Below are 12,336 nucleotides of genomic sequence, written 5' to 3' on the forward strand. Positions count from 1 at the left end.
CAGAGTAAATGGAGCATGTCCTATAGCATGTGTTCATTTGGTTTGGGGCAACATATAAAATGTTCTCGCCGGGGTCAAAGGGTAAATGGTAGTATCAAAATGACAGCCACAAAGAAATGTACTAATGTATACCTTTTTAGGTCATCATGGACAAGAAGATGCTGAAATGTTTTTGACTACTATATTTCGTTCCCAGGCCCCCATCCTCGCAGGAGGCCTTTTGACATTTGGTAGGCCGTCATTGTAAATAAGAATTTGTTCTTAAACTGACTTGCCTAGTTAATAAAAGGTTAAATTAATTCATTAATAGAATTCGATGTGGTCTTTCCAGCAGTGTTTTACCGCCCCCAAGCGGACACATGCGGAATAACACCGTATTATCTTCACGAATCAGAGAAAGAGAAATTCTCTGCGAATCAGAGTTGAGAAAACATGTCACATGACCAACAGTAGTGAAGTCAAAGACAGATCTTTGAAGCCATTTCGGCCATTGTGGAAAGTGGAAAGGACCTCGCCAAGAAAGGACAAAATAAAGCATTGAAAGACAAGGAAAAGGGACAAGACAACAACTGTCACATCTGCCAGTAACTCGCGATTGTAGAGATGGTCCAATCGTGCTCAGCTTACGGATGCAAAAACAGATATCATAAAGACAGAAACATTTCATTTCACAAGTAAGTTCCAACTCCCGACATCACCACGGTCACTCTACAGATAATGATCAACATGCTCTAGCTGTCTAGCCTCGTCTTGTTTACTATCCAGTCAGTTGACTAGCTGTTATCACAGCTTTTGCACAGTTGTTGACAGTCGCAAGATTCCCCATGACCTGGCCCAGTCGCCAACCAGGCTTCACGTAAAAAAGGGGAAACGTGACAACGATGTGATTTTGGAGGTATGGCAACTCGAGGCAACCCATGACCCAACTATCTAGCTTCTGTTGACTTAGTTGTAGTTGGGTTAAACGCGTGGGAATTAGCTACCCATCGTGGCTGTGTTGGTGTTGCTTATAAGTAGTAGATTGCAATGTTCTTGTGGCCTCTCACTGGTATCTTGTTAACGTTTGCTGCGTTCCACCGCGCGTCAGACTGGCGCCTGCGCTGCGTTCCACCGCGCGTCAGACTGGCGCTGCGCTGCGTTCCACCGCGCGTCAGACTGGCGCCTGCGCTGCGTTCCACCGCGCGTGAGACTGGCGCTGGCGCTGCGTTCCACCGCGCGTGAGACTGGCGCTGCGCTGCGTTCCACCGCGCGTGAGACTGGCGCTGCGCTGCGCTCCACCGCGCGTGAGACTGGCGCTGCGCTGCGCTCCACCGCGCGTGAGACTGGCGCTGCGCTGCGCTCCACCGCGCGTGAGACTGGCGCTGCGCTGCGCTCCACCGCGCGTCAGACTGGCGCTGCGCTGCGTTCCACCGCGCGTCAGACTGGAGCTGCGCTGCGCTCCACCGCGCGTCAGACTGGCATCCCTATCACGAAGCAGACGTTGGCTACTTAGGCTATTTACAGTCGGCAGATTCAGCTGCTGACCGATGTAGCCAGTTGGAGGAGCGATAGCTCCTGCAACAGTGACTAGCTACTGGACTACCAACACAGTAAGAACAGTATTTGTGAACCTGCGAGTTTGTTTTGTGTTTGATACTGTAATGTAACAAGACTCTTGTCGGTGTATTGCAGGTTCCCTCTAGCACGGCCAGACGTCTGTGGGAAATGGGTTGCGGCAATGAGGAGAAACAATTTCAAACCAACCAGATACAGTAATATCTGCTCTCAGCATTTCACTAAAGACTGCTTCAAACCAGAGTGCAACAACCGTGTCCTGAAGGAGAATGCTGTACCTTCTCTATTCTGTTTCACTAAACTACAAGTCAAGGTAAAACGCACACACACTATAGCCTGGTCTCAGATCTGGTTTGTACAGTCTTGCCAATTCCTTTGGTCGTTGTCACACCTACCGCGTCTGGTGTTACAATTGGCATGACAACAACCTAATGAGTTGATAAGACCGAACACATCTGGCACCAGGCTGGGGTATGTATACCAAACTATCAAACATGGAATTATTTTAGATTTGTACTTAATTATTATTTTTCATAGGCAGAGTCCTTGGTGGACCCGTTACCTCCAGAGATGGACTTCTCTCTGACCCTCCCCTCCCTCCCCCTCTCTGACACAGAGGAGACCCAGCAGGAGATACAGACAGAGACCCATCACACTGTAGACCCCTTACCCCTGGTAGAGAACCTTCCCCACAGCATGTCCATCTCCTGCGACCACAACTACACCGTGGAGGACACTGTCCAGCAGAAGAAGAGGATTGAGCAGCTGGAGGAACAGCTGGACAAGCTGAGGAAGAAGTTAAAGACCGTACAGCAGAAGTGTCGGAGGCAGGAGAGACAGTTGAAGAGGTTTAAGGCTATCGGAGAGTTCCAGAGGATGAACAGTGACCCGGCGCTAGGGGAGGGATATGTACTTCTACCCCAACAGCTTTATGATGCGCTCAAAGGGATTGAGCCCGTAGAGGGTCCATGAAGCCTCACACACCTAGCCTGGGTGCCAAGTCTGTGGAGTTGGCAAGACCACAAACCGGTCTGGGACCAGGCTGTAATAGATCAGGCTTACGGACCCTGGTTCTCTGGGTCTGCCTTCAGTGTATTGGGGGGGGCGGGGTTGTCCCAGGTTTATTAAAGGGTCAGTGTGGGGACTCTCACATCACCTCTCCCAATAGAGGTGTAGCGGATGGCTAAGCTGTGTCTACTACTACCTTTCTGAGACCTATAGAACTACTGCCGTCATGTGTCCAGACATGTCTCGTCTAGGGGTCAGTGGTATCTCGTCTAGGGGTCAGTGGTATCTCGTCTAGGGGTCAGTGGTATCTCGTCTAGGGGTCAGTGGTATCTCGTCTAGGGGTCAGTGATGGTGATTTCCTGTGTTGTGTCCGTGTGGAGCGTTGTAATGCAAGCCGGTCGGGTGTGTTTTCCACTTTTGTCACAGACAACCAACGACACAATGTCTTTTCTAGCATATTCTATTTCATTGTCTTCAGGCTGTAAACTTAAAGGGAAGAATCCCTCAAAGTACAATAACTCTATTTGAAGGGTTGATTTTAGTGTGTTGGAGGGAGGACCACTTGTGTGTACTGTATGTCGTTGTTTAGTAATGTTAGTCAATTTATGCCTCTACTCTTGGACAAAAAAATGGGAGGTTTGTAATTGGCCGGGACTTTCTCTTCTACTGTAATATGAAATCATGTGACCCCAACTGGTCAGCTGTCACTTTGAACTATTGTTGCTGCTGGGCAACAACTTTTGCATTAGAGCAAAAAATGTTTCAATAAAAAATACAATTTAAAATGTTTTCATGAGCAACAACAGATTTTTGGACAACTTTTCCCAGGATCCCTTGAGGGTGAAATGTAATATTAATGTAGGATTTCTGTTCTTAATAACCGTTGAGCACAGCATGGACCTGGGAGGCTCGCATGGATGTCGGTATCCACAGTTATCCACCAATGAAACATCTTTTCAACTCAATTCTTCTTATATTCCCCCAAAATGTTGTTTTTTTTTGACGATAAATGTACTGTTTTTTTAAAACTTAACGGCACACTGACCTATGGCAACGTGTGTTGAGTCGCAGGAGATTCACTTTTAAAACTGCACAATGTTATTTCCCAGAGCCCGAGACTTGATTAGTTGGGTCTTGAATTGTAGAAGTCATAGTTAAAACGGCTTGGGATGCTATTTTTAATGCACCGTGAAGAAGTTGTGATTTATTATGAGGGGGTCCCTGATGAATTCAACGTTTAGCAACCCCTGATATAAGGTCCCATGTTAGGATGCACCGAATGGCGTTTCTAGGTGAAGTTTCTCCTAGGTACAGATCTAGGATCAGCTTCCCCCTCATCCATTCCTAACCTTAACTATTAGTGGTGAAAATCCAAAACTGACCCAAGATCTGTCTAGGAGCAACTCTCCCCCCCCCACTCTGGTAAAGCCTATCTTTGTGGAGAATCTTATCTCTTGTATTTCTGTTGAAAAGACCAAGTCAAAAGGGCTGTTATTGGGGTTATGACCATATTTAAAGCCATAAGGGAACCTGGACCTTGAATTAAACATGGGCGCCGCGCCTTATTGTGTGAGACCCAGTTTGGTGTCAATCAGAAACTACAATTCTCATAACGTTTTAATGTTATTTCTTTGGTTTTCTAAATGATCTGTGTTTATACTTCCCAATTCAAGTCTCTTATGACCATATATTTGCTTTTATTGTATTTTATTTTAAATAGCTTGTGAAACTTGATTATTAACAGGAGGGCACATGGTCAAAGTCCCAACGACTTAAGTTATTGATTTGATTTCTCTCTGTGTTGGCACATACTTTTAAGTCATATTGCCCGTTTGCAATAGATGCGGTAGAGGTCAATCGAACTCGACCTAGACAATGGAGTTGCATTGGAAATGCGTGGGGGAAAGATCCTGAGTCGTCTCCTTGCCTCCCCCCAGCTTCTGCATGTTATGCTACGAAATCAGCCAAATATATCCGAAATCGGATTTAAATAACCACATTGTGGGCCAGTTACAGGAGATGGAATCGTTTGTCTAATCTGATTTAAATAACCACATTGTGGGCCAGTTACAGGAGATGGAATCGTTTGTCTAATCTGATTTAAATAACCACATTGTGGGCCAGTTACAGGAGATGGAATCGTTTGTCTAATCTGATTTAAATAACCACATTGTGGGCCAGTTACAGGAGATGGAATCGTTTGTCTAATCTGATTTAAATAACCACATTGTGGGCCAGTTACAGGAGATGGAATCGTTTGTCTAATCTGATTTAAATAACCACATTGTGGGCCAGTTACAGGAGATGGAATCGTTTGTCTAATCTGATTTAAATAACCACATTGTGGGCCAGTTACAGGAGATGGAATCGTTTGTCTAATCTGATTTAAATAACCACATTGTGGGCCAGTTACAGGAGATGGAATCGTTTGTCTAATCTGATTTAAATAACCACATTGTGGGCCAGTTACAGGAGATGGAATCGTTTGTCTAATCTGATTTAAATAACCACATTGTGGGCCAGTTACAGGAGATGGAATCGTTTGTCTAATCTGATTTAAATAACCACATTGTGGGCCAGTTACAGGAGATGGAATCGTTTGTCTAATCTGATTTAAATAACCACATTGTGGGCCAGTTACAGGAGATGGAATCGTTTGTCTAATCTGATTTAAATAACCACATTGTGGGCCAGTTACAGGAGATGGAATCGTTTGTCTAATCTGATTTAAATAACCACATTGTGGGCCAGTTACAGGAGATGGAATCGTTTGTCTAATCGGATTTAAATAACCACATTGTGGGCCAGTTACAGGAGATGGAATCGTTTGTCTAATCTGATTTAAATAACCACATTGTGGGCCAGTTACAGGAGATGGAATCGTTTGTCTAATCTGATTTAAATAACCACATTGTGGGCCAGTTACAGGAGATGGAATCGTTTGTCTAATCGGATTTAAATAACCACATTGTGGGCCAGTTACAGGAGATGGAATCGTTTGTCTAATCTGATTTAAATAACCACATTGTGGGCCAGTTACAGGAGATGGAATCGTTTGTCTAATCTGATTTAAATAACCACATTGTGGGCCAGTTACAGGAGATGGAATCGTTTGTCTAATCTGATTTAAATAACCACATTGTGGGCCAGTTACAGGAGATGGAATCGTTTGTCTAATCTGATTTAAATAACCACATTGTGGGCCAGTTACAGGAGATGGAATCGTTTGTCTAATCTGATTTAAATAACCACATTGTGGGCCAGTTACAGGAGATGGAATCGTTTGTCTAATCTGATTTAAATAACCACATTGTGGGCCAGTTACAGGAGATGGAATCGTTTGTCTAATCTGATTTAAATAACCACATTGTGGGCCAGTTACAGGAGATGGAATTGTTTGCCTAATGTGATTTAAATAACCACATTGTGGGCCAGTTACAGGAGAGAATCGTTTGCCTAATCTGATTTATCTCCTGTAACTGGCCCACAATGTGGTTATTTAAATCAGATTAGGCAAACGATTCTAAGTAACCACATTGTGGGCCAGTTACAGGAGATAGAATCGTTTGTCTAATCTGATTTAAATAACCACATTGTGGGCCAGTTACAGGAGATAGAATCGTTTGCCTAATCGGATTTGACTAATCTCCACTTTGTGGGCCAGTTACAGGAGATAGAATCATTTGACTAATCTCCACTTTGTTACAGCAGATGTGTTGAATGTCTGCATCCCGTTGACTCCTTTGCTGCATATTGTGGATTGGCTTTCTTCTTGGTACAACTTTTGAAAAAGGTGATACCCAGTTATTGCCCCAGTATCTGTGTGTTAGGGATACGCCTCAGTTGTTCGGGACAGGGACAGTTGTAAATCATGCAGCGCCTTGTGTCACAATGCAGATTTTAGAGTAACAACAAATGTCGGTACATATAAGTGTGTTACATCGGCTGAAAGCTTAAATTCTTGTTAATATAACTGCACTGTTCGATTTACAGTAGCTATTACGGTGAAAAAAATGCCGTGATATTAGGTTGAGGAGAGCTCCTAACAACAAAATGCTTTTTTCACAGCGATAGGTTTGATACATTGGATATCATTGGATATCATCCAAAGGGTCCCAGAGATAACATGAAGTGTCGTTTTGTTAGATAAAATCCTTTTTCATATCCTAAAAAGGTTCATATAGCAAGATCGATTTTGTATTTCCACTCGTTCAATTTGCAAAGAAAGAAATCTGTAAAACTCTAACCCTAAACGTTGTTTCAACCAGTCAAAATACATTCATATTTATTCCTCAGAGATCCTAGAACGTAACCAGACTTCACTATATCATTAGGGGTGTAGTATATCCTATAGGACACCATATCAGAGATCCTAGAACGTAACCAGACTTCACTATATCATTAGGGGTGTAGTATGTCCTATAGGACACCATATCAGAGATCCTAGAACGTAACCAGACTTAACTATATCATTAGGGGTGTAGTATGTCCTATAGGACACCATATCAGAGATCCTAGAACGTAACCAGACTTCACTATATCATTAGGGGTGTAGTGTATCCTGTAGGACACCATATTTGATCAGAGAGCGACGCCTTCATGGCACGCCGATGACGTGGGCGGTCTTCACTTGAATGACTCTAACTTTGTCAAATAAGCACCAATCGGGGTCAAACAAGGCTAGCTAGATAGCCAATGAGCTTGGCTTTACGGGAGTGTCCGGAAACCCTGTATCTGTCATAAAATGTAGCTACTAACCTTGTGCGACAGCATGCCTTTTCCTTATGGACAAAAAATATATGAATATTCAGAGTTATGAAAACTGGTTGTTTTTGCAAATGTTGAACTGATAATATGGCTACAAATACTGGAAACGCTGGTTCGCTCATACTTCAAATTATCCGTCTGTCAAGTAAACTTTGCACATACACTGCCATCTTGTGGACACCATCGGAATTACAACCAGAGTGATGGCTGGAACTGGGACCATTTCAAAGATGGTGGTAGAAAAATAACTGTTGTTTTTGGTATTTGTATTATCTTTTACCAGATCTAAGTCGCTCTGGATAAGAGCATTTCCACAAACATTTCCACAAACTTCAAAGTGTTTCCTTTCAAATGGTACCAAGAATATGCATATCCTTGCTTCAGGGCCTGAGCTACAGGCAGTTAGATTTGGGTATGATATCTTAGGCGAGAAAAAAAAAAGGTGCTCATCCTTAATCAATTTTAAAGGCTGATTTACAGTCTGTTTATTGACATGTCACTAGATAATTGTCGTAGTGACGTCATGAACATTATGTTGTCGTCTGACATCAAACTTGTGTTTTCTTTACGAAAAAGTATATACGCAAAACGACAGCCTCTGCATGACGTCAGCAGCCCGGTGGTCCAAATGGCCGACTTTCTCTATTTTAACACCCATAAACACATCCATTTAAAAAGTACTTCAGTAAATGTCAACCTGGCAAACCAGGCAACATTTCTAAACAATAGCTAGATTTCCACCCAATTGGCGACAGATTTTCAAGCGAATATTCAAAAATGTGCATAAAAGAGAATATGCTAATTTTCCCACCAGTGGTGTTTCCACCAAACTGACTGGTTGCACACAAAAAAAGCTGTGCGTGATGACGTAGTGCACAGAAAATATACTTTTTCACTTAAATGTTAATTTACCGAATAAAAATATATGGTTCAATGGGTTTCCATCGCATTTTCAACTCTGCCGATTGTTTTGTCAAAATAAACTGTTTCGTTAAATAGTAAATGTGCCTATTCTGGTCTTGGCGTAGGCGCTCTAGCCAACCGCTCACAGACACAGTGCGGGTCTACATGAGATTATGGATAAAAAACGAGAATATGTTTACTTGTTAAAACGGCAGTCAAGCATCGATCATCGTGTCACCAGAATAAAACAGACCATTGATTTTTATTGGAAAGGTGCAATCAAGATCACCGTGCACTTTCACCACCCCTGTGAAGGTCTTTATAATAGATTTAATCTGTAGCCGAATAAATCAAATAATAATATAAACTACATGGTTACCGAGTCGTAGAGGGAAGACCACACTTCATCACCGTGACTCCAAATTTACTTCGATATGATGGTTATGCCAACGCCATTTCTCGTATCATTCATTTTACCGACACATTGAAGATCCCACCATGTCGAACGAACAAATGACCTGTCGGTATTTATAAAAGTGTACCGAAACTTTCTTGTTTCTATCACAGCTGTCTTGATTCGTTGTTTTTATTTTTATTTTTTTGACTTCACTCACATTAAAACTGGATGGAAAATGGTTAGTGTTTTGGTTCGTTGCTAGACAGCTGACGAGTCAGTTGAAATGACCAGAGGATAGCTGACAACGTCTTAACTTTAGCTACGTTTTATTCATTATTACAGGGAAATGAAACATCTTCATTTACAAGGTAATGGCGAGTTTACAGAAAAATGTTTTAAACCAAAGTGCATGAGAATTGTTGAACTGTTGCATCTTGTCTCAGGTTGATCTGGTTGCTGTGGCAGTCCGATAGGAACCTATGTTTGCCAGATCCGATAATATGGTCGGAAGCATTGCGGAGGCACGCCGAGGACAATTTGAGCCTCACATTGTATCGCTATGCGCCTCTCAATGTTGTAACAATGCGGAGGGCTCCGTATATTGATTGGTTTACGGTAGGTGAGGGCGGGAGGTCCTGTATAAACGCAAACTCACTTCCTTCACAAACAGCTCTGAGCTTCTCGCGGAAGGACAGGAAGTAGGAATGCCCTGACAGGAAGTAGGAATGCCCTGACAGGAAGTAGGAATGCCCTTACAGGAAGTGTGAATGCCCTGACTTCTGCAGAGGCCATATCATCGTTAATGCTGCACGGCCAAGGCAGACGGCAGATGGACCATGAAGCGCCTTTAAACCTTACACATGACAATGGACGTTTCAATAGTGGCAGAGATTTAAACCAAAGATTATTATTTTTCATAACTAACCCAAGTTAGACCACGGTCTGTTATTTCAAATGGGAGGAAATACTTGGACAGAACCAGCCAGGAGGTGGGCATAGCAACCACGAGTTAGCGAGAGCGTATTGGTGCATTCTAGCATGTATTTGCATATTTCCGTTAGGGAACGCCTACTCTGTGAAGTGCGTGTGAAATATGATTTTTTTAAATTTTATTGAACTGTTACAATTGTATAAATCCCTCAAACTTGTGAAATGTAAAAATTTGGGGAAATTATTTTAAGTCATGTCTCTAAATGTCTGTTAATGTCTTATTGCCTTAATGTCACATATTAATGATGTCATGAATTGTTTTTGTATTTGTTTTTTGAGAGGGGGGTCACCTGGTGTTCTATTATTACATGTGTTTCATTGTATTCACAGGAATGTCCCTGTATTGATGTGTAATATTGTTATTATTGTTGCAATAAAATAAAACACCCAAATACAAAAAAATATATATATAATCTTCTCCAATACAACAGGTGTGCAGAGGGTCCCTGGTTCGAGTCCAGGTAGGGGTGAGGAGAGGGACGGAAACTATACTGTTACACACACTACCTCAATCAGCCCGACTAACCGGTGTCCGTATATAACCTCGCTACTGTTATTTTTTTATGTTTTTATCTCTTTACTTACCTGTTGTTCACCTAACACATTTTTGCACTGTTGGTTAGAGCCTGTAAGTAAGCATTTCACTTTAAGGTTTGTTATTCACCTAACACTACTCGCTACTCAAACCAGGGACCCTCTGCACACCTGTTATATTCGGCGCACGTTGGTGGTCTGTTGATATCCTCTAGTGGTGTGGGGACTATACTCAGTCTGGTCTCAGGGTAGTAAGTTGGTGGTCTGTTGATATCCCTCTAGTGGTGTGGGGACTATACTCAGCCTGGTCTCAGGGTAGTAAGTTGGTGGTCTGTTGATATCCCTGTAGTGGTGTGGGGACTATACTCAGCCTGGTCTCAGGGTAGTAAGTTGGTGGTCTGTTGATATCCCTCTAGTGGTGTGGGGACTATACTCAGCCTGGTCTCAGGGTAGTAAGTTGGTGGTCTGTTGATATCCCTCTGGTGGTGTGGGGACTATACTCAGCCTGGTCTCAGGGTAGTAAGTTGGTGGTCTGTTGATATCCTCTAGTGGAGTGGGAGCTGTGCTTTCAGTCTCCAGTATCTATGCTGCTATAGTCTATATGCCGGGGGGCTAGGGTCAGTCTGTTATATCTGGTGTAATTCTCCTGTCTTATCTGATGTCCTGTGTGAACTTAAGTATGCTCCCTCTAATTCTCAGATCGCTCTCTCTCTCTCCCCTCCCGGAGGACCTGAGCACCAGGTTCATGCGCTGTCGCCGTCCCCAGTCCACCTGGTCGTGCTGCTGCTCCAGTTTTAACTGTTTACCAGCGGCTATGGAACCCTGACCTGTTCACCGGACATGCTAGCTTGTCCCAGACCTGCTATTTTTGACCCTCTCCCCCCTCTCTTGCTTTGTCTCTCCCTCTACTGCACCTGTTGTCTCGACCTCTGAATGCTCGGCTATGAAAAGCTAACTGACATTTACTCCTGAGGTGCTGACCTGTTGCACCTTCTACAACCACTGTGATTATTATTTGACCCTGCTGGTCATCTATGAAGGTTTGAACAACTTGCAGGAATTACTGCAATTACTGCATCCAAAATACCACAGTCAGTTTCAAAACTGCTGTCTTTTTGTAAGGGCAACGATCAGGCTTTAATCGCCTTGTACTCCTAAAATCTCCACCAGGCACAGCCAGAAGAGGACTGGCCACCCCTCAGAGCCTGGTTCCTCTCTAGGTTTATAATCTCCACCCCTCAGAGCCTGGTTCCTCTCTACCTGGTACAGCCAGAAGAGGACTGACCACCCCTCAGAGCCTGGTTCCTCTCTAGGTTTATAATCTCCACCCCTCAGAGCCTGGTTCCTCTCTAGGTTTATAATCTCCACCAGGCACAGCCAGAGCCCGGTTCCTCTCTAGGTTTCTTCCTAGGTTCCTGCCTTTCTAGGGAATTTTTCCAACCCTGTTCCTGGAGCGCCACCCTCCTGTAGGGTTTTGCATCAACCCTGTAGTAGGATGTCCCTTGGGGGTATCCGTACCTATGTAGGACATGCAAGGGTTAGGTTAATAAACAGGCCGGAGCTAGAACCTCGTTGTCGTGCGTCCTTATTTTAGATCATACTACAAACCCCAGTTGTAACTAACCTGATTCAGTTTATCAACCAGCTAATTATTAAAATCAGGTGTTGTAGATTAGGGTTGGAGTGAAAACGTACAGGACGGTCGGTAGCTCTCTGGGAACGTTGTTGGAGAGTCCTCGTCTACAGACATGTCGATAGACCAATTATAATGCTACGTTCAAAATAACTCGGAACTGGGAATTCTCAGAATGTTCAAGAAAACAATGAAATCGGAAAATAACGAGCTCCGACAGTGGAAAAATGTTGTTTTGAATGTTCAACTCTGTTCTATTTCTAGAGCTCTGGCTTTCCCACCTAAAGATCACTGAACGCATGATTCAACCTCGTTTCCTCCCGAGTTCCCAGTTTTCTTGAAAGCACCATAAACTGGCCTTTAGAGATCTCTACTATGATTATGACGTGTCTCCTCTAACGCCCCCGTCTCTCTTTCCCAACACAGTTATTAAGCCAAAACCACTCCACGCTTTGAGCGCCCTCCAAGTCCGGAGGTGAATATCATGTAGCGCGAAATTTCAGTCACTGATTAATAACAGTTGCCCTTGAAATTTCAAGATTGAAAAATA

At 43.4% G+C, this 12,336-nt stretch overlaps 1 protein-coding gene across 1 annotated transcript; it reads left to right on the forward strand.

The window, feature by feature from the left end:
- The first annotated feature begins 477 nt into the window (after positions 1–477).
- LOC124047983 (THAP domain-containing protein 1) lies at positions 478–3,351 on the forward strand. Its single transcript, XM_046368342.1, has 3 exons — positions 478–674; positions 1,672–1,867; positions 2,092–3,351. The coding sequence occupies exons 1-3, from the start codon at positions 604–606 to the stop codon at positions 2,524–2,526; spliced, it is 702 nt and encodes a 233-aa protein (XP_046224298.1). The 5' UTR covers positions 478–603; the 3' UTR covers positions 2,527–3,351.
- The last annotated feature ends 8,985 nt before the right edge of the window (positions 3,352–12,336 follow it).

Source organism: Oncorhynchus gorbuscha, linkage group LG11, assembly GCF_021184085.1.
Source record: "Oncorhynchus gorbuscha isolate QuinsamMale2020 ecotype Even-year linkage group LG11, OgorEven_v1.0, whole genome shotgun sequence".
In the NCBI taxonomy this organism is placed as follows: domain Eukaryota; kingdom Metazoa; phylum Chordata; class Actinopteri; order Salmoniformes; family Salmonidae; genus Oncorhynchus; species Oncorhynchus gorbuscha.

Coding starts and splice junctions, on each gene's coding strand:
- LOC124047983 (XM_046368342.1), top strand. CDS start 604: ATGGTCCAATCGTGCTCAGCTTACGGATGCAAAAACAGATATCATAAA. Junction 675..1,671: donor AGAAACATTTCATTTCACAA/GTAAGTTCCAAC, acceptor GGTGTATTGCAG/GTTCCCTCTAGCACGGCCAG. Junction 1,868..2,091: donor TCACTAAACTACAAGTCAAG/GTAAAACGCACA, acceptor TATTTTTCATAG/GCAGAGTCCTTGGTGGACCC.